We start from the raw sequence: 23,086 nt of genomic DNA on the forward strand, positions 1-23,086 counted from the left end.
TTTAAGAATTTTTAAATTCAGTATGTTAAACAATCAGAAAATAAATCATCTAATTATTTTTAGTATGTTACTTGTTTTTCAACCTGGTTGTATCAACGGTAGGGAGTTTACCCAATGGGAATATGTTCAAGTTGTTGATGAAAACTGCTTTTTATTTGTCAAAAAAATATTTTTTTCTATAACCTTTGTATTTGAGCTTCAAGGTAGTACCAGACGCGCTAGCTAGAGTATGTTTTGGCCCGTGCAGAAATTTCCGGGCCATCCTTTTCTTTTTATATACTATGTTTATATAAAAAAATGAATTAAATATGTATAATAATCTCAAATTAAAATAAAATAATACATATTATTATTCTGGAAAAATAAAGACTAAACTATAGATATATACTATTCACCTAATTAAACTATAAAAAGTTGATTTGCCGATATGTATAATGACTCCGGATAAAAGAATATAATATGCACTATTCATTTGGGTTTACATTAAATCATACTATTAAACGACCTTACTTGAACAGGATCTGTTCTAAATCATACTATTAATACTGGTTAAAAAGTAAATATTGTTACTTGAATTTATTGCACCAGACTATAACAAAATAATAAATATTACTACAACGTTAAAAAAATATATACGATTGAGTTGGTCTAAAATAAAAATTAGAAATTTTTACCAAAAAAAAATTGAAAATGATTTGTCGATCGATATAATGACATCGCATAAAAAAACAAAATAATGTATACTACTAATTCAAATTAAAACAAAATAATATTCAATCCATACTAGTTCAAAATTAAAATTATATATAATTACTTGGATGTGGGAAATGGGAATATCACGGATTTATATAATTATGGGTTATATCAATGTCTACAATATCTATACTTTTTAAAATAAAAATAATAATTAGTTAAAGTAATTGTGCATCACATGGGTTATATGCTACTATTTATAAAATATTCTTAATACAAATATAAAATATACTACTTAACAAACCGTGCGATGCACGAGATTATATTAGTATTTATAATTTAATAACTTATATTTTGAATATATATATTTCATTTAAAATATGATATATATATAATATTATAATTTTAATATGATTCTATTATATATTATAACATTATTTTATGATTTCGACTTGTAAACTTGTGGTATCATTTTTTATTGAGTTTTAATAATCATTTATACTATATTTTGGTAGGCCCGTTTTATTAGGTCCGGTGATACAAAGTAAGTCCGGCCCATAATAGCCATCAATGCTTTATTTTGAGTAGGGATGGTATGGTTTAGCAAATATTCAACCCGAATATGATTCTTTTTATTGAACTAGTTTATAGCCCGTGCTTTGCACACGGGTATTTCAAAAATTATTTAATAAAATAAATAAATAAATTTATAATTAAAATTGAATAATATAATTCTGAAAGATTAAGTTATCTATATAATAAGTGTATTGTATCTGCATATTATGATAAATTTATTTAAGAACTACTTTCGTTACATAAGTTATTTTTATTTTATATATTTGTATGAAATTATTTCTATAAATAGATCTGTCAAAATTTAAAGTTTAGTTCAAATTTGTATTTAAAACTTACCATAAATAACATAATTCATATTTAAAATTGTATTGCAAAGTTTTTATAATTAAAATGGGTCATAATAAATATATGAATCTTTTATAAACCTAATATGGATACCAAACCTAAAAATGGATAGTCCACTGGGTCATATTAAAGTTAAAAATTATATCCGAACCAAAATATGGATACTGATAGGAATAAATAAATTATGATTAAATACTGCAATATGTGGGCTGCTAGGCCCAATAAAAAGATATATGATACTCAGACCGGAAAGATTAAGCCTGATGGACCAGATCAGGCCTGATGGAATAAAGAAGGCCCAAAAGCCCTGATTATTAATTAATTTCGTAATTAATTAATAAGGTAAAAATCAGCTATTGAGAAGAGTCCCGATAAGGATATAAATCCTTATAGATTATCCTCAAGGGGACCTAAAAGAATAAGGAATCAGTTTCCTACTATTTAGGACTCCTAAGTCCATTCTAATTATGAGACTTACCCACCACGTCTCCTATACCAAGTCCAATTCAAGGACTCCCAACATCTATATAAGGGGCCTCACCCCAAAGATCAGAACTACGTTTTTTGGCTTGATTCTCTAATTCACAGAGATACGTAGGCATCTCGTAAAGGCAGATCGAGCCACGAAACACGAGAGCAGCCATTAAAGGCCTTGAGCTCCCGAATCTTAGTAATAAGTACAACAAATAATAACCTTAGTTTTTTATCCATAACAGATACCAAACCTTAGGAAAGGGTTATCCAGCAATTTATAATACTAGTTTATAGCCCGTGTTTTGCACGCGGGTATTTCAAAAATTATTTAATAAAATAAATAAATAAATTTATAATTAAAATTGAATAATATAATTTTGAAAGATTAAGTTATTATATAATAAGTGTATTGCATCTGTATATTATGATAAATTTATTTAAGAACTACTTTCATTACATAAGTTGTTATTTTTATTTTATATATTTTATGAAATTATTTCTATAAATAGATCTGTCAAAATCTGTATTATTTTTATAATATATAGATTTGAACCAAATAAAATCGGTTCGGTTAATTAGTTTATTTCGGGTTCAGGTTTAACTGAAACTCGAAAATTATAGAATATACTCGGCATAATAGAATCTTAATTAAAGTACCATTACAAAAGAATCACAAAAGAAAATAGGTTAAAATGCTTAATATGTATTAAAAAAAGAAGAGAATATAAGAACAAATGAAAACTCACTGTGAAAGATAACAATATAAAATGATGATTGCTCCGTTAGAAATATAGGTGAGGATAGAGATATAGACGGGGATGGATTGATGAGTCATAGTGTCTTACTTTAATGTTATGTCGTGATTGTTTGGAATAAATGAAATGAAATACAATAGAATGAGATTTTATATGTGAAATCTAATTCTTCACAACCAAACACATCTAAGTCTTATTACAAATTGAAAATGAATCAAAATATGTTCCGATAAAATAATTTGTCTAATACAATTAACCTTCTCAGGAGAACATGTTCATATATATATATATATTTATATAATATTAAAAATATTAGTTAAAATAACTAGAAAAAATATATTTTTATATAATTATTTATATATTAATAGTAGTTTCGAATCGGGTTCGGATTTGAAACGGAACGAAACTAGTTTCAGATTTTTGATCGAGTTCGAAATGGTAAAGTTGAAAACCAACCTGACCCGAAAATAGTTTCAATTTAAAAATTAAACTTTAACCCGAACACAAATTCAAAATATTCAGGTTCGATAAGATTCAGTCGAGTCACTACAGATTCAGAATTCATCGACTCGATACAATTCCCTAATTTGGAGAGAGTTTAGTTTCAACATGGTACCATAAATTTATAGTGTAAATAGAAAGATCGGTGTGGGTAAAAAATAAAAAAAATGTTGGTCTATTCGTTAAAAAATAAATATATGTTACAGGTAATCATAACAAAAAATGAGATCCATGAACACGGTTGAACAATTAGGAGTTTACTTCTGTTAGATCAAATCTTGTATCCGAAGATTTATAAAAACATATATTTATTTATTAATTATAAGTTATAAGTTATATTTTATTTTAAAAAAATGAGATACCTCGAATATACCACCAAAAAGTCCAAAATTAGTTCCAAGTGTCAAATTCGGAAGTGCCCTGTCCCCCAAATAATTTGTTTTCTAGCACTTTCAGCCCTTGGTTTATTTTCTTTCTTTCTTTCTTCCATCTGCCTCCAATACGCTTCTATAAAATAAATCTCCACCATTGTCAACACACAACTCCATAGATCATATCATACAATATAATATTATAGTATCTATAATGATAGTCGTTTTCAGTCAAATCATCAAAATAAAAACATTATAAAAAATACTGCAAGTGAGACCTACAACATTTATATATAGGAAAAAAAGAGAAGAGAAGTAAAGACGGAGAATTTAATAAAAAGGGCCATTTTGGGCCCAAAAGGAGAGGCACACACCAAGCATAAGCATAAGCAGCACAAACATAAGCAACAGCTACTTGAGCTTCAGCTTCGTATCCTGGTCTCACTCCTCTCTCCTTAACTCTCCTGTCTTAATTTTACTTACTCTTAATCTCTGTCTTAATTAACGTTGTTTTTCTCTGTCTTAATTATGTCTTGTGCGAGTGTTAGTTAATTTTAGGGGAATTTATGTACTGTTTGTTTTTATTTTTTTTACTTTTAGGAATTGTTGGTTGTAAATTGTGATAAAATGTTTGATGATGTGCATATGTATGTGTGATTGCGTGTGTAGACTTGTGTGTTTATGTAAAGACCATTTTGGCTTATATTTTAGTAAATGTAGATTTTATTAGGCCTTATATTTGTGAGGTAAACACTCGTGTACAGATTATTTGATGAATTTATATGCAGTGGTTACTGATGTTTGTCTTGTTTGTAGTTTACGATGTTTTTTAAGTTGTGAATTTAGTTTTTGATCAAGTTTTAAGAGAAATTGAAGACGTGATAGAGATATAGGATTGATATGTTAAGTCATTGTGATGGACACAATCAATAAAATGCATATCATTGGTTGAGGTGAGATTAAGCTTACGCGTTCTAGGACTTCGATGAAGTTAGTAGAATAAAAAAACACTGATATTGGTTGAACATTGGCGGTGTTAGGTTCTTCTATTTAAAGTTGTAATTTCAAAGTTTATATTTGATCAGGACTCATATAGTCATATCTATTTTTTGACAATACTATTGTATTGGTTAAAAATAATTTCGTGCATCTTCTGGTTATAATTGCAATAAAATTTTGTTTGGTAGTTATTAGTTAAAATTTCCTTTGTGGACTGGTGGTTGAATTATGTTCCATGGTTTTCTATGGTCTGTTTGTTTTCCAGTTCCTCAATATGGAATTACCCAATTTGAGTTCTAACCAGCTCTTTGAATTCTCCGCCCTTTTCATTTTACAATTAAAATTTTGCAATGCTTGGAGCTTTATCACGATTTCCGATGAAATGGTTTGCATATTGCAGAGTATTACCTTTCGTGTCGGTTGGTATGATATTCATTTTCATGCTTTTAACTACTTCTATCAAACATCTTGCACAAACATTATTTTATTTTTGATAATTCAGAAACAATATTTATTGCTGTGTACAATTTAGGTCAAGTCAGTGCATAATTTGTATGATTTAGGTCAATTTATGGGACACTTACCTGGGTAAGGCTACGTATATCAGATGCTTCTTAGACCTGTTGATGCTGGAGCCTCATACACTGGGTCCAACTTTACCTAGAAATTTCTGTTATGACCAAAAGAAATATTTATTTTTAAAATATAAACCCATAGACTTGGATACATTTTGGGTTTAGTACCCAATTAAATCATGTTGTCTCTGTTTTTAGTTAATTACTAAAAATTATGTCCCTGTGTTTAAACCAAAATCCTGCTATGAGAGTATGTTTTCAATGTATATAAGGCAAACAGCTTGTGGGTTCTTAAGCATGGAAATAGGTATCTATCATGCATCATGAGTAGTAAGATCAGTTAAAAATTATATTGGTCGGGAAGCATCTTTGTGATAAAGTGTTCCATTGTTGTAGATTATCTTGAGCAGTTTCCCTCAATCTTCCTGACAATCATCGTTGTAATGTTACGGAAATCCCAAGCTGTTGTAGCTCTCATCTATAACTGAATTCATATGTAACAAATGAAATATGGTTGTGCTAGTACAGGTTTCCAATATCTCTATCAACTATATGTAAAGCAAGCTATAATCCTCTAATTAACTAAAGTTACCGTTGTAGACTGAAATTGAACCATAATGTAGGATTATAAGGTCTCAGTAGAACGAACAGTTTGAACATGACTGCAATAACCATCATAAAATTTGATAATGATCTAATCAGACATTTGAATAGCATTCTGGCCCTAATCATCATTCAACATTAAATAAGGTGAATAGTCAATGTAAAATTTGTATGGTGGTGAGGTATGTCTAATTTTTTATAGAATACTTATAAATGGTTTTCTTGGCTCAGTGTAGATGGAAAAATCTAAATGTATAATGTACTTAAAGCTGGAATTAAAAACATAGCCGTTTGGTTATTGAGCATTCTGTGAACCCTTTTACCCTCCTCTCAACATGAAATTTTGTGCAATCTTTTTTTACCCTCCTCTTACATGAATTTTTTGTGCTCTTTTACTGTATGTCTGTCTTTTCCAAATGATTACGCTCAACCGCATTTCAGACATCTGTAGAATATATTTCAACATACATGTTAAGTATGGATGCACTCTAGAATATTCATATCATCTTTATTCCATCACCATACTATTTTACCCATTCTGTTCTGACATCTTTCCCATCAAAATGAAAAGGGACGTCACAGTATGCATTGTACTCTCCCTAAACCCAGTAAAAGTGATTCTGAAGAGGAAGACAGTAAGAGCAACTTTCAGGCAAGGAAATTCATAGAGAAGGAAAACATAAATTCTTCTACAAAGGTTATGAAATATTCGTTTAACAAAATTTTGTCATCCTCCCTTTTGTATTCTTCAACTTACTGACAATGTAGATTGGGTCTGCCTTTTTTCCCAGGACTCATCCGAAGTAACTTCAGCTGGTTGGAGGCACCATGATCATAGGTAATATGTCTTGTTTTTTTATGATTTTGTTTTAATGATACAAAGAACATTTATGGAGTAAACAGTGAATGAGAAGCCAAATAGATAGTGTGCATAACTTTTGGAACCATCTAAAACAGTGAATTAATTTAAAAAATTAGCAGAAAGGTTGAAGGATACTTAGTCGAAGGTGCCAACAGCGAACTCAGACCTTAGCAGCAAGAGTGCCTGCACACCTGTTGAAATGTCAGGTTCAGGTATCGGCCATATAGTGTAGTGGCTATTAATTCATAGAATCAACCTTAGTTTTTTAAATAATAGATTTAAATTAAGTGACGTGGAAAGTGGAGAAAAAATGAACTTGGTTTCATGTAATCCCTGGAAAGATACTAATTACTAAATCTCCTCATTAATTAGCAGCAGTTCTTTATTACCTTGCTATAGCATGTCTTGTGGTCTTATTTTCTTAAAGAAATTTCTTGTTCTGAATATTAAATGATTAGTATTTGGAAAATAAACATGATAGAGTAAAAAGATTCAATTGTACATCGTGTGCTTGGCATTATATCTGTCTCTTCCTTCTCTTCTCTCTTTCGCTATACTTCTGTACTATCATCTCAGTGCCGAAGTAAATTACCTTTGCCCCTATCCTGTATCTTGGATTTTCAATATAGCTACACAAACAGACTCGTCATTGGCCTATGTGCATGTGTATACCCTATCCCGTATCTTGGATTTTCAATATAGCTACAGAAACAGACTTGTCATTGGCACGTGTGCATTTGTATTTGTAAATATAAAATCAATAAAACTAATTAATGAAAATAATCAAAGAATGGTGTTGTTTATAAGTGCATCCTTCCTCCTTCGCGGCCCATCATATTGGTCAACTGTCAAATATCAATAAGGCTAGGGCATGATGTCAATACTAAGACATCTTACCCTACATTACTGCAGGTGCCCGTAAAATATTCATAGCAGCAAGTAGTGTAAAATTAGGAAGTAATTATATATTTTATCAGTTTTTTATATATTGCCCATGGTAGAAATGTAAAGTACACAGTAAGTTTTGAGTTTGTTCTATGAATAAAGGCTTAGGCTCGTTTTAATACTTAGTATGACTACAATTCATAACTATAAGCTTCTTCTACCCCAACTGATCCCTCTTTTCTCTCTCTATGATCTAGGATATAAACTCAGCTGGTAAAACTAACCATGAAAAGTTAGGTGTTCCTCTTTCTTGTTTCATTAAAATTTTTGATTCTAAATGACTGAGTTTTTCTCATTGTGATGTGTATATTATTCATTGGAAGGGAAAGCATATAAAAAAATTATCTTGTTAAAAAGTCTCATTCCAAAAATTATTTACCGAATTGGTAGTTCTGGGATAGGGGGAATGAGTGAACGTTATTGCAAGACAAGACATGTAGAAAAGATTTGTCTGTGTGTGTGTTTGTGCGTGTGTGTGTATGTCACTGCATAGAATTATAATATATGAGAATGAAAGACGAATACAATGTTTTTGGTCTTTAACATTAACACTTAACTTGAAAAAGATTAGTGAAAAGTGTAATGTTTTGTACTTTACTCGAAACCTAGAGGAGGATATATGATCACGTTCCAAGGAACCGAGTATAGAAAGGTCATGTGCATTAGAACTGGTGGTGTATCTATTTATCTAACCCTCCTTTAGAAGTTTTTTTTAATAATGTACCACACAATAATGCTCTATAATGTATGTCAGAATAGTACCTAAGCCATTTACCATTTTTAAGAAGTCCAACCTATAGTTCTTTGAATTTAAGTACCATCTAGCATTTCTTAACCGAAAGTTTATATATTAGGGCAAGGCTTCGTCAGCTATATCTATATCTATTTTCTTTCTGAAATTAACTCGGTTATAATAAATTGTTCGTCGACTTATTCGAGTTCAGTAATAATAATAATTGTTGCTAATTCATGCATCGGTGTTTTCTTTGTTTAAATCTCTGATTTTAGATCTTTCAACTGATTGTCAGGTGTGCAGTATATCTTTTGACTTCAGAACCCGATGGGCAATGCAAATACTATGTTCAATTACCTGTGAGATATGTATATCATGTTAATCAGTTGGGTTCCACGACATCGTCTATTGCAGTTAGTAGCCCACAGCCTAAAAACGGAGGCACTGATAACCCAGAAAGTCAGTGTAGAAAGGTATATATTTTCAGGAATTAATATCTTTGAAGTTTAAAGAAGATTCCGTGCATATCATGTATTGGTTCTCGATGCCAGTAACTCTTACAGAATAGACTATGGAAGTAGGTTGCGACACTAATATATTGTAAAGCAGAACTGACTAGCCGTCCAAGGAATAAGAGTAGAAAACAGGATATTTTCTTTTTTCATAGATGACAAAAATTAATTGTTGTAATGTTCAGTCACTAAAGTATGCGTATGCCTTTGCAGTTCGAAATATGCTTTGGACCAATTTCACAAATTCTTGTCCTTCTGGAGAAGTTAGAAATTTGCTAAAGAGAGTATTTCTCTTCTTTTTTTTTTCTTTGTGTTTATGCTGACTTTACAAACTACAAATGATTGATGACTTGATAAATGACCTTGAAATAGGTAATTTGGGAGTTCCAAAACTGTTTAAAATGTTGCTAAACCACAGTGCTGACTATGATGAAAACATGCACTACAAATTTTCTATGCTTCAGCCCTATATAGTACAATTACCATAACTTTCCCTAAGAAACAGTAAGTATTTGCATGTAGAATTCTCGATCTTTGAGACCGTGTATAGCACCACAAAGGTTGCATGCTTTGATGTGTATATAAATTTGCTTCTTTTAATTTAATGACCCCGTGTTTCAAATATATAATTGTCGAGGCAGATACTGCTGCACTGCTGATACTTTTAATTCATCTATTATGTAGTTTCTTGTTCCGAAAGAAGAGACATCTAAAAAAAGAAATTCAGGAAAGAAGAAAAAAAAGAAAGGGAAGAAGAAAAAAAAGCTTACTAGAGAAATTGGCCAAAGTAGCTCAGAAAATGTTCCTAAGTGTGGAGCATCACCAACTGGTGACAAGAGTGACATCCATAAGACAGTTGTCCCACTTCCTTCTGCAACCAAATTGGCAGATTTATTTCCTGAGAACAGTGGGAATGAAAATTATTCTGAAGGAACAAGTGCAAGAGATTATCATTGTACATCTTGTGTTGATGAGGCAGGTGTCTCAAAATCTATAACACCCTCTATGCTCTCAAATTGCAGCAGCGATCATCATATCTCTGAGTTTGGTGATGGAAGTCAAACTGCGAGACAGGGCATGCAGCATAAAGTGAGTAGCTGTCCTGATGTATTTTCAGATAGGCCTGTATTAGGCTCGTCGTCACTTGGTTCTAATTGTGAGAAGTTAAATTCTGGTAACTGTTTCACACTGTGTAATGAAGAAAATGATATCAAACTTTTGAAGTCAACCGATTGTGCTCTGCGGGAGGAATGTCCTGGTAATACTTTTCATGATATTGTAGACAATGATATTCAGAATCAGAAGACAAACAGTAGTAGGCAGGTGTGTCACTTGGAGATGCTAGAAAAGAGAGTAAAAAAGATTAAAAGAGGTACCCAAAATTCAGGTGTCTGTAATGTTAGAAACATGCATCGTCCTGGTGTGAAGGAAAATGTTCATTCTGTATGGCAGAAGGTTCAAAATAGTGAAGCTTGTAAGCACAACAATGACTCAAAAACTGTGAAGGCCGCTTGCTCACAGATTTATAATGAGTCAAAAGAAACTTCTACGCGTGAAAAACACATAAATGCTGTTTGCTGTAGTCTAAAATCAGATTCAGCATTAAAAAACCAAACAAACACCAAAGTTTTTGCAAAGATGAAGAGGAAAAATAATCTAGGATCAAAGCAAGAGTTGAATAATCATTACCGGAATGGCTCGCAGGCAGTTACAGATAACTCAGATTTGTGTACGAATTTTAATATGCAACAAACTGAATTATGGGGTATCTCTAAGCATATGAATGGAGACACCAAACCGTGCATAGAGTCGAGATCTCATTCAAAAGCCAAATTTGCCACTTCGGGTTTCCATACAAGGAAAGTTGAATCTGTAAGACTGAGGCTACCTGAGAATCCAAAAGCTACTATTGATGAAGCAGAACCACTTGAAAGTTGCTATGCTAGTACTTCCAGTTTGATCGATCGTAATCTCGAATGTAGAACATGCTATTCTTTGACCTCGTCAAGCTCTTTGAACCCACCAGAACTGCTTGAAAAGGTGTCAGATATACAGCTTCATACACTTGCGGACCATAAAGAAATCAAAACTGACGAGGATTGTTTTGCACCTTCAGATCACAAAATAGACATTAGCTCTGGAGCTTGTTGGCAGAAATGGAAAACCACAAGAAATTCAAATTTAAATGACTCAATTGTAAATGGTGGTTTTTCAATGATAAAGATTGATGAACCAGCTGAAAAAATTAGGGGTCAGAGAAACATTATAGAACAGAGCTTGGTTTCTGATTTATGTGGTTCTATTTGTGCTGCAAGTTCTAATTCTATATGCAAACAGGAAGGTTCCAACGATGTTAACAGTTCAGCTTTGACAAACGTTCTCCAGGTTAAGAATTTCGTGAATCATACTCTGTCCAGTGATAAAGAAAATAGTAGTAGAAAGTGCCTTGCTCCCGAATCTAGCAACCAGCACATATTCATTCCAAATAATAACTCAAGCAAGTTGTTGTCTGCGGTGACTGATTCTCACAGGGCACAAATAGCCTCTGAAGCTATTCAGTTGGCTACAGGTTGTCCAGTTGCTGAGTTTGAGAAATTTTTACATTCTGCTTCTCCGGTGATCTGTACTTCACCAAACACTGTGAACTGTCAGAAATGTTTGCATGATATTTCTCATGCATTTCTGTGCAAACATGAGGTGCCAAATATCAGCTTGGGAAAATTGTGGCAATGGTATGAGAAACATGGAAGCTACGGTTTAGAAGTAAAAGTAGATTGTGAAAATTCATGTAGGCTGGGTATAGACAGCATAACTTTTCGTGCATATTTTGTACCATACTTGTCGGCCATTCAGTTGTTCACCAAAAGTAAGGGCCTTCGTTATGGGAGTGAGATTTCTGGTGCTTCTGCTATGAAGAAAGCTGAGATGGTTGAATTATCAGAAATGTCTAACATTAATCACGTACTTTCCTTACTTGTTCCTCAGCCACGGGAAAGCGAAAGCATGTTGGCACCAGATGAGCACTTGGGATCTAAGCCATCTTCAGGATCTTTTACTGAGAACGTACCTGTCTCAAAAGCTGACTGTGGAGGGTCTGATCAGTTGGAGATTCTTTTCGAATATTTTGAATCTGAACAACCTCAAAGAAGAAGACCATTATATGACATGTAAGTGATCTTTTAAAATTTTTCAGTCTACTACCGACTTTAGCTTTTATTAATAAGTTATCTGGTGTTCATGTTCTTGATCAAGCTATTTGGATCATGTTTCTTGACTGTCATGTCTCGGTGCTTTATATATTTTCTAACTAAAATTATGAACTAAATCACTGGAATGAGCATAATTGTTGGCTCATATTAGGCTCGCTTGCTATATAAAACAATGTTCTTCTCCCCTGTCTATTTCTAGTAACTCAGTAACTATATTCCTTCTGTAACCATAGTCCTTAGTGTGACCTCTTTGTATATTTAATAATTCTTAAATGACATCTCTGTATGTGTATGTGTATGTGTATACATGTATTATTAAAATCATCCCATCTATTTGAACCAACGCGATGCACTTATTTTAGACGTCGGCTGAATTTTTTGGGTGAAAAACCAAAATACCCACCATTTGGGGGGCAAATGCCCAAAATACTGTTTGGCGGGATGCGCTACCCTTTTTACCCACTGCATACGCATGTGGGATATGCGAATGCAGATTTTAAAAATTTAACAAAGAACACGCATGTTCAACATGTGTATTCAGTTTTTGTTTTTTTATGAATACGCATGTTGAACATGCGTATTCTTTGTAAAAAACAAAGTGAATACGCATGTGCAACATGCGTGTTCTTTGTTGAATTTTAGAAGGCTGAATACGTATCCCTTAAATGCGTATTCCGTGGGTATTTTGGGCGGTTCGCGCGTATCTGGGCATTTTGGGTAGTTGAAGGTGAAAAGTGGTGTATTTTGGGTATTCTTTCGAATTTTTCTCTCTCTAAATTAATTCAAGACTTAGAGGTCGTTTGGTTGACAGGAAGTTTTTCGGGTATTGTAATAAACCTAAGAACTGAATATTGAAATACTTTTTTGGTTTCACAAACTAAGAAAAGCGTAAGTTACGGGGAAGTGTAAATACCTAGATAACGTGGGAAGTTGCTTACTCAGCCCCTACTCGGTAATTCACATCCCGTGTGTCATACATAATATAAAAGATTTATAATTGATCTACACATAACAGAAAATTTTGATATTCATTTGAAAAAGTTATTTAAAAAAAGAAAATTAGAGGTTATTTTTTTTAATTGTTTTCTTTTCCCAGTAAACTTCCTCATAAAATTTGTATATTCTCATGTTAGGTGCTCTATCCCTTTCTTTCAAATGTAAATGTATTCATATTTTTTTTAATATTCTTGCTATTCTTTTTTGTTATAGATTATATAAACATTATATATTATTTATTTTAAAGCAACTGAATAACCAGTTAGTACTTTAAGTGTTAGTTACCACTATATTATATTTTATAACTAAAAATATAATTATTCAAGTGTAGTTCTTTCAATAATTTATTTAAAAATTTAGAATGTGCAATTTTAATTTACTGAAATAACCAATAGTGATAAATATGAATTTTAAACCACGTTTATAATGTTAGTAATTATTTTTGTTAAAACTCAGTATGGATTTGGAAATATCTAAAATTAAATATTAGTTAATTAATAGAAGTATAGTTGATAATTAAAATAGGAATTATTATGAAGCACATAGTAATTATTTAAAGTGAATTAGATGAAAACTAAACATTTATACCACACAAGATTAAGTATATAGGTATCTAGGTAGTACAAATTCACTTATGCCAACCAGACAAGTTTACGTCACTTCCCAGGTATTTTGTATAGGTAGGAAAATAACTTCCTACAGTTAATTACTTCTTATACGCAACAAAATAAGTACTTAGTGTAGATTACAATTCTTCCATTATTGTTATGAGGATTCAGTATATAAATCTTAAAGATCGTAAGAAACGCAATCAAAACATGATTCTACCCGTATGGTATACGTTTAAACAATATTACTTTTTACTTATTGTTATAACAACTAGAAGTAAATTTTATACTCCAAAGTTGCTATTGGTTTGCAAAATTATATTAAAAATTATATAAAAAAAAACAAAATAAAGGAGTACTAGAAACTACATTCAGAAAAGATAATATTCATTTTTATGAAGTCAAATTGCACAGTCAGTTAGGTAACTTAAAGATCAGATATGTATGTATTTTGTACTTCTCAAAATTCAACTTTTAAGTCACTTTTACTTTTTACACCAAAAGACTACAGTACTGCATCGAAATAATTTTTAACTTATAAGCTTAAATGTGCCTTTGTAAACTGAATATTAGCTGGTGTATAGATGTAGAACCTGAATCTAGTTTTTTTTCTAAACATGATTTTTTTTTAACAAAATACTGACTGTTCCAGAAGGCATCAGGCACACTAATCAGAAATGATATTAATTGTGTCTTTAAAGTGGGTAGTTTTATAATATTCAAAATGCAAAGACTGTAGCAATTGCTATCTGGTGGGGACTGAAAAGTGCAGGAATTTTCTGATGTGTTCTTTCATTTTTGATTAACATACTTGCTTGCTGAAATTCAGTAGTTCATCATTTCTTTTTAATTATCGTAAATGAACTTTATTTTGTACAACTTTATGAATAATTGTATGAAATAACTGCTGATTGACCAAAGCTTATTATTTCCTAACTACTTCCTTTTAGGATTAATGAGCTGGTCAGAGGTAATGCATCATTAAGAAGTAGAGTGCTAGGAGATGCGACTATTCTGAAATCAGCCAGTATTCGTGATCTTCACCCTACATCATGGTAAGTAGACTTTTAATGCCTGTTATAGATATTAACTATCATCATGCTACAAATTATATCGCAAGCTAAACTGTGTTACTGGTTATGATAAAGTGAAATTCAATAGGAGTTCGGACTATTCTCTATCGATTTTCAGGTACTCAGTGGCGTGGTACCCTGTTTATAGGATACCAGAGGGCAATTTCCGTGCAGCTTTCTTGACTTATCATTCACTTGGTCACGTGGTTCAGAGACAGACTGTGTCTGATTCTGTTTCTTTGGATGTATCTGTAGTTAGTCCTGTTGTGGGCCTTCAGTCTTACAATGCTCAGGTAGATATAATTATGTCAACTGCAAGACTGGTTATATAAGCTCATTTATTTTTTTAGAAAATCCATGCTCACAATGATATGTGGTAACTGGAGCAGCGTCATACCAACTAAAAATTAATATATAGTTTTACCACTGTTGAGTTCTCACTGTTACAGTTATCAGATAGGTGCAACATAATACTGATGCTGTAATTTATATAATATAGTAGTACTTTAATACTACTGTCTTCTGCCAACAGAGAATATGGTATCTTTCTTATTCATGCTGCCGAATTTTTTGACTAATGCTAATGGCAATCCGTGTGTGCTTTGACCTAGACTAACTAATATTATGAATTTAATAGTTGTCTTATGGTATCTGTTTTCTTTAAGTGTTGATACTGCCTGTCGCTGAAGGATTTATCATGTACAAAGTAAAAAAATCCAACCCCCACCCACCCCCTAAATTTTTTTTAGAGCCCCTATGTACAAGGAGTGTAGAAAGATGGATGGTGTAGGTGCTTTCTGTAACGTGCAAAACGTATTACGAGATTCTATGAACTTTGATACTTTAGTATGTGCATTAGGCAAAATCCTCACTTATATTCTTTCATGAAACTTAAATTGATTATGTACCGGGCTGAAACTTGATGTACCGATTTTTTACCTTATCATTTATCAAATGATTTAAACTGATGATTCACAGGGTGAATGTTGGTTCCATCCAAGGCACTGTGAAGATGTTGTGAACTCTGAGCCTGCGAAGATATTGAAAGAGCGGTTGAGGAGTCTAGAGCAGACTGCATCTCTGATGGCTAGAGCTGTTGTAACCAGAGGGAAAGAAACAACTGTAAATAGGCATCCTGACTATGAGTTCTTCCTTTCTAGACATTCATGTTAAAACAAAATAATAATAGCTTGACCGACTTAAATCTGACTGTAGAGTGTTTTATTTCAGTGGTGGAGTGCCAGTTCATCCACTTTTACATAGATCTAAAGGTTTTCCGATCTTGTTCCTGAAACTTAGATACTGAAAAGAAGTGTAGATAATATGTTCAAGTAGTTTGTACAGAAGATTCCTTTATCTAGAATATGCTTCAGTAACTGCAGTTAATGTCATGAGTAGATTCTTTGTTCTATAGTTTGTGTTCTATGGCATCTTATTAGACACAACACTCACGTTATGTCATGAGTAAATTCTTTTTTTTTTGACAGAAGCTTGAAATTTTATTCAATACTAGATTCCAACAAAATACAATCAAGAAATTCCGTAGGTATGTCATTCCTACCAAATCTACGATCAGGATATTTATACGATGCTCTAGCAAAGCAATGAGCAACCGTATTAGCAGATCGTTTAATGAATAACAAAGAAATTATGTTTGAAAGTCGGATCTCCCTCCGACACTCTTCCACCACTAGACCTATAAACTCAATCTCATTTCTACCTTACTTCTCACTGCTTGAACAGCTGCCAAACAATCAGATTCCAAAACCACCTCTTGCCAGTCATACTCTTTTATCCAGGACAAAGCCTCTTTGATGGCCAGAGCTTCTGCGAATTCTGCTGCCACCTTACCTGAGAAACACCTAGTTCTAGCAGCAACCACCTTGCCATCTGAATCTCTAGCTACCACACCCAGCCCATATTCTTCTCGATCTGCAAATAGAGCCACGTCAACCGTTACCTTTATTGAGTTACCTTGAGGCCTGACCCAAGACAAAGCACCATCTCCTTGAACTACATATCTGGATGATGCACTAGAACAATTAACTTGGGCACATTTCCACTGTAAAAGGTACTGCTTTGCTGACGCTACGACTCTGTTAACATTTGAGAATTTGCTGTTCCATACAACATCGTTTCTATGCCTCCAAATCGCCCAACATACTTTCACCACCTCTGCACTTTTACTCTGAGTGTTACCTTGAAACACATCCCCTAGCCATTCTTCAAAATCCCCAGCCTGACCCCTGAATCCCTGGGAAGATTTTATTCCAGCACATACTTGCGAACGGGCAGGCCACCAAGCAATGCATGATTGATTCCTCCTCCGTTACACAGACCGGGCATCGAGTGTTGACAGGTACTCGTTTCCGAGACAACTGTCTAAGAGTTGGTAAACAACCCATAATCGCTCTCCATACTACATTGAGGGTTCTAGGGGGAGCTTTGATCTTCCACAGAGACATGAGAACTGTCGATCTCTCGTTCAAGTTGAAGGCACCTTTCAACCTCTGATTTAGTCTGTAAGCACTCTTGACCGTATAAGTTCCGGAGATTTCAAATTTCCAGCTGATTTTATCCACTTCCTCATTTGCAGAGATGGGCGTACGCAGAATACGTTCCTGATCTCTTTGATTGAATAGATCCTTTATCACATCATGATCCCAATCCCTCCTACCAATATGCATTAAACCTTGAACCTTATTATTCTGGAGTGTCTCACATTCCGTTGAAATAAAAGAATTCTCCTCATCTGCCAACCACGGTTGCCCTGTTATATTTATTGACGTCCCTGATCCAATCCTCCAGCATGCACCAGCACTAACTAGCTCTATAGTTTGTTCTATAGTTTGTGTTTTAAGGCATCTTATTAGACACAACACTCACATTGCAGCATTCCTGGTTTTGGTGAAAACTTATCAAGCCCTTGTGCGAGTCACGGTAATACTTGTGCAAAGTAGTAGAAGTTTTTTGCAAGTTTAATATTGATATTTGTGTATGTACGGCAAGACTGCAGGACGCATAACCGTTGTTTGGCCTTTAACCTAAAAATTTCTATGGCTATATATATTCCGATCACAAGTTTTTGCACATATATTAACAAAAAGGCAATCGTATGGTATTAAAAGACTTACCCTTTTCCCTTCTATCTGGAGATGTCAACATAAGCCACAGTAGTGAGTGGGTTGAGCATGATATCCACACAATTTTCTGGAAAAACCTTAGAGCTAGGATTCCAAAATCAGTAGAAGTGTCCCGGTGATCAGTTGAGACTTGAGAGCTGAAGTGTCATGAGATTAAGATGGGCTTGCTACCTTAATTTGAGCTCATCTAGACAGACAATACATCTATGAGCTAATATGTGAAATCTCATTTGGTATCGACACATGTTTACGTGAATTCGCATGTTGTGAATGAAAGTGATTTTTTGTTAGAAGACTTCATTAACTAAATAATTAAAAACTAAAAAGTAGGTAAATATCAATACAAGTCGGATTATGTATTTTAAATTTGCATGTACAGTGGGAAAAAAGGACGTGGATTTGTATTCGGGTATTTTGAGATGTTATAGTTGAAAAGTGGTATTTGTGTTATTCACTTATTTATTTTAGTTTTTAACCCTTTGCACTCCTTTAAGTGTTTTTCCGTTTTAATTAGAAAAAATAAAATGTTTTTTCATCTCATACTTTAATTAATTACATTTTGCATTTCATAATTTCAAAACCATTAGCTGTTAAAAAACAAGATTTTCACTTTGTACCTCTATGAAAATTCTTTAAATTTTTTTTTATATAAAACAGGTTCACTTTTGAAAAAAATATGTAAAAATTAAAATATTTGGGATAAAAAAAATGTAATTATTTAATTAGTATCAAATAGCATGCTATTTGTTTATTTCTAAATAAAAATGACCGAAAATCAAGCGCTATGCACAGCTTAATTTTAATATTTCTATTTTATAATATGTATTTTAGATATTTAATAATTTTATTGGTTAAAAGAGTAATTAAGTAGATCTTGGAGTATATGTTTAAATTAGAATAATATATTTAATTTCATTTTATGCATTTTTATTGATGAACACGTTGAACAAATTTGAAGTTGAAATTTACAATAAATAAAGCTAGAAACAGTGTAACATTTATTAGACCTAGATTGCTCTATTAAATAAAACTCTATAAATAAAATCTGGTGATTAATACTATATTAATTAAATCATAAAGCTCAAATGATTTGATAATCCGGTCAAATCTCGATTTCGAGTCCGAAGTAAGGCAAAGCTTACTTGCACAAATGTTGTATGATCTTCCTGACAAGGAAATTAGGAGCTTATGCAGGGGATTTTGTAACATCTCGGTCTCACATTAAACTCATGACTTCTATCTAGTTTGTAAGGTAAATATTATGTGCATCAACAAATCAGGATCTTTTGAGAGTTTGTATACTATCCAAGTTGGATGAATTTGTGCCAGTAAAATTCGGCTTATTTTGGACTCGGAATCGAGATTTGATCATGTTATCACATCATTCAATGGTTTTTATGGTTTAATTAGTGTAGTATTAATCACCACGTATATCGAGTTTTATTTAATAAAGCAATGTTGATAGGGAAGAAAATAAGGCCTGAGTATATAATTAATGTTGCATTAATCATATCAGGATTGGGCCAACAGCTAGGCCTATTTCAGAAGGCCCAAAACCCTGAATATTAATTAATTTCATAATTAATTAATAAGGGATAAGTTAGCTGATAAGATGAGTCCTAGTAGGGAAATAAATCCTTGTAGATTGGCCTCCAAGGAACCTGGTGGGATAAGGAATCAGCTTCCTACCTCCTAGGACTCCAAAGTTCATTCTAATTCTGAGACTTGCCCACCAAGTCTCCTAACCCAAGTCTCCTAACCCAAGTCCAATTCAAGGACTCCCAACATCTATATAAGAACCTCACCCCACAAATCAGAACTACGTTTTTTGACTTGATCCTTGCCACAACAAGGTACGTAGGCATCTTGTAAGGCAGATCGAGTCACGAAACACAAGAGCAGTCAAATCGAGACTCGAAGTTCACGTTCCCTAGTAATAAATACAGTAATTATTATATTTTAGTTTTTGATCCATAACATTTGGCGCCGTCTGTGGGAAAGCACAACAACAACCATGGCGAGAACACGGAGAACAAGCAGCGTCCTTGAAGGAGGAACACCCGCGGGGACAACCTAAACGATTTCGTCAACCGTGGAAGTACCTCCGCATTCAACCTATGTCGTCACCCAAGGAGGAGCCCAGGTAGGAATAACTGAACCTCAACCTCAAGGGACGATTCCCCCGGCTCCACAAGGTACGAATCCCCAACTTCAACAACTACATACACCTGTGAATTCTCGACCCATTGGGTATGAGTATTTAACTGTTGTGACCATCAACCCCCCTTATGGGATGCCCCTTTACCCCGAGGTTGGAGGAAGTTGACATGCTGGACGAAGTGAAGCACAGGTGCAAACACCCCCCTACATACAAGGTTTGGCTCCTATCCCGGAGGATCAGGAATTTTCTGGTCTTTATACTGAAAGAGACTCCGAATCTTCGGATGATGAAGTGGCCCCAAGAAGGAGACGTGCTGGCAAAGAGCCGATGGCTGATGGTAACCAACGTCCTAGGAGCACCCGAGGGGTGAATCCCCAAGAAGTGCAAGAGAGAATCAAGGCCCATGAGGCTGAGTATCAAAGGCTGAAGCGCGACTTGGAGGCGCACCAGGTTCCCAGGCCCCCATTACCACCTAGGGGGAGAAATCCTCCTCCAATCATAGACCTGGATGGTCCGTCACAAAGAAGGGCTGTAGTCCCAAGAGCTAATCCAAGCAATCTTCTTCCCCTTGGAGATCCTGATGATCCTACTCCACCATTCATTGAAGAGATAATGAATGCCCATATCTCAAGGAAGTTCAAGATGCCCACTATCAAAGTTTATGATGGCACGGGAGATCCCGCTAATCATGTCAGGACATTCTCCAATGCATTGTTGTTGCAGCCCGTGAATGACGCTATTAAGTGTCGGGCCTTTCCTCAAACCCTGTCAGGTATGGCTCAAAGATGGTTAGTCGTTTGCCCCCGAACTCTATTGATTCCTTCAGAGAATTAAGTCAGGATTTTATTAAGCAGTTCATCAGCGGGAGAGTGCATGAGAAAAGTTTAGCATCCCTCATGAGCATTGTGTAGGGAGCGAAGGAATTCTTGAGAGACTACCTGAATCGTTTCACGAAGGAAGCTTTAAAAGTCCCGGACCTTGATGACAAGGTAGCCATGATAGCACTGCAACAGGGAACTAGGGATGAGTTCTTCAAGATGTCCTTGGCCAAGCGCCCCCTGAGAGCATGTTGCAGCTCCAAGATAGGGCCTGGAAGTACATCAAGGTGGAAAAGATCATGAGGAAGACTGTAGTGAGCAACGGGCCCGCTGGAGGCAAGAAGCGGAAAACTGATCTGGAATATATCGCCAAGGATAAGTATCCTAGAACTGAGCAAAACTCTGATTCAACCCCTAAGAAGGGAGGGCCTGGGCAGAAGTTCGCTGAATACGCTAAACTGAATGCTCCTAGAAGCCAGATCTTGATGGAAATCGAGAAAGACCAAGATATTCGTTGGCCTAAACCCTTGAAGGCAGATCCTACCAAGCTAGACAAGAGAAAATATTGTAGATTTCACAAAGATGTTGGCCATGACACCGATGAGTGTAGGCAACTGAAAGATGAAATAGAGTTCCTCATTCGGAAAGGAAGATTGAACAAGTACGTTGGGGAAGGAAGAGATAGGAATAACAATGGGAGAAAGAACTTTGAAGATCGTATGAGGGATCAAGACGATCATGGGCGGAATCCCCAGCCTAGGGTACCAGTCATAAATGCAATTTTTGGAGGACCACAACCCCGAGGACCTATGATAAACACGATTTTTGGAGGACCAACTACTGCTGGTTTATCTAAGAACTCCAGGAAAGCATATGTCAGGGAGGTTATGCATATTGTTGGAGAAGCCCCGAAGAGGGCCAGGACAGGAGTAACAATGACTTTTGATGATTCTGACTTAGAGGGTGTGAAATTTCCTCATGACGACCCGCTGGTCATAACACCTATAATAAGAAACAGCTCGGTTAAGTGGGTCCTTGTAGATAATGGTGCTTCAGTGGATATCTTACTCCATGACACCTTTTTAAGGATGGGTTATAATGACTCCCAATTGACCCAATCGATATGCCGATATATGGATTTGCGGGAGTGGAGTGCGCCGTGGAAGGGATAATCAAGTTGCCAACAACCATAGGACACGAACCAAGGCAAGCAACACAGATGTTGGACTTTGTGGTGGTGAAGGCTAGTTCAACTTACAATGTTATCATGGGGTGAATAGGGATACATGCCTTCAAGGCAGTCCCTTCTTCTTACCATTCAGTTATGAAGTTTTCCACCCGAAATGGGATTGGAGAAGAGAGAGGAGATCAAAAAATGGCTAGAAGTTGTTATGTAGCCTCTTTGAGGGCAGATGGAGTCGGGGGGAAGGTTCTGTCTATTGAAGATCTGGATATTCGAGAGAATGATGAGAAAAGAGGGAAGCCAGCAGAAGACTTGGTTTCGATTCCTTTAGCTCCCGAGGATCCTGAGAAGGTGACTTTCGTTGGAGCCACACCAGAGGATCCCCTTAAAGGGAAGTTGGTGAAATTTTTACAAGAAAATAGTGATGTGTTTGCATGGTCAGCAACTGATATGCCAGGCATAGACCCAGAACTGATTACTCACAAGCTGAATGTGAATCCAAATCGGAAGACAGTGAAGCAAAAGAAAAGAACTTTTGCTCCAGCGAGGCAAGAAGCTATAAAAAAGGAAGTAGAGAAGCTCTTAGAGGCTGGTTTCATCGAGAAGATACAATTTCCAGAATGGTTAGCAAACCCTGTAATGGTGAAGAAGGCCAATGGAAAATGGAGGATGTGTGTGAACTTCACTGATCTGAATGACGCATGCCCTAAGGATTGTTTCCCGTTGCCAAGGATAGATACTTTGATAGATGCCACTGCTGAACATGAGGTGTTGAGCTTCATGGATGGATTTAGTGGATACAATCAGATCAAGATGCACAAGGACGACATCCCAAAGGTATCATTCATCACTGACTTTGGTGTTTATTGTTACCTTATTTTGGCATTTGGTCTCAAGAATGCAGGAGTCACCTATCAAAGGTTGGTAATTAAAATTTTTAAGGATCTTATC

The 23,086-nt window shown here is 34.6% G+C and overlaps 2 protein-coding genes across 5 annotated transcripts; one reads left to right on the forward strand and one right to left on the reverse strand.

Annotated features, from left to right (window-relative positions):
- The first annotated feature begins 3,890 nt into the window (after positions 1 to 3,890).
- On the forward strand, positions 3,891 to 16,241 carry LOC141712190 (uncharacterized). Of its 4 annotated transcripts, none has more exons than XM_074515028.1 (8): positions 3,895 to 4,153; positions 6,464 to 6,589; positions 6,684 to 6,730; positions 8,728 to 8,905; positions 9,629 to 12,111; positions 14,708 to 14,812; positions 14,979 to 15,123; positions 15,809 to 16,241. In XM_074515028.1, exons 2-8 carry the CDS (start codon positions 6,476 to 6,478, stop codon positions 16,001 to 16,003), a joined length of 3,267 nt encoding a protein of 1,088 aa, XP_074371129.1. In that variant the 5' UTR covers positions 3,895 to 4,153; positions 6,464 to 6,475; the 3' UTR covers positions 16,004 to 16,241. The 4 variants fall into 4 exon arrangements, with proteins under 4 accessions (XP_074371130.1, XP_074371129.1, XP_074371127.1 ...); XM_074515026.1 differs by having other exon boundaries at positions 3,898 to 4,153; positions 14,949 to 15,123; XM_074515027.1 differs by lacking the exon at positions 3,895 to 4,153 and adding an exon at positions 4,174 to 5,137 and having other exon boundaries at positions 14,949 to 15,123.
- Positions 16,242 to 16,526: 285 nt separating this feature from the next.
- On the reverse strand, positions 16,527 to 17,517 carry LOC141714165 (uncharacterized). The gene is made up of 2 exons (XM_074517699.1): positions 17,170 to 17,517; positions 16,527 to 17,084 (listed from the first exon to the last, which is right to left on the reverse strand). Exons 1-2 carry the CDS (start codon positions 17,515 to 17,517, stop codon positions 16,527 to 16,529), a joined length of 906 nt encoding a protein of 301 aa, XP_074373800.1.
- Between the last annotated feature and the right edge of the window lie 5,569 nt (positions 17,518 to 23,086).

Source organism: Apium graveolens, chromosome 3 (assembly GCF_009905375.1).
Source record: "Apium graveolens cultivar Ventura chromosome 3, ASM990537v1, whole genome shotgun sequence".
NCBI classification, from domain to species: Eukaryota; Viridiplantae; Streptophyta; class Magnoliopsida; order Apiales; family Apiaceae; genus Apium; species Apium graveolens.

Excerpts from the sequence above, each read along its gene's own strand:
- LOC141712190 (XM_074515026.1), top strand. The coding sequence starts at position 6,476 with ATGCATTGTACTCTCCCTAAACCCAGTAAAAGTGATTCTGAAGAGGAA. Across the intron at positions 12,112-14,707 it reads AGAAGACCATTATATGACAT|GATTAATGAGCTGGTCAGAG; the intron begins GTAAGTGATCTT and ends ACTTCCTTTTAG. Across the intron at positions 15,124-15,808 it reads TTCAGTCTTACAATGCTCAG|GGTGAATGTTGGTTCCATCC; the intron begins GTAGATATAATT and ends GATGATTCACAG.
- LOC141714165 (XM_074517699.1), bottom strand. The coding sequence starts at position 17,517 with ATGCATATTGGTAGGAGGGATTGGGATCATGATGTGATAAAGGATCTA. Across the intron at positions 17,085-17,169 it reads CTGTCAACACTCGATGCCCG|GGATTCAGGGGTCAGGCTGG; the intron begins GTCTGTGTAACG and ends AAATCTTCCCAG.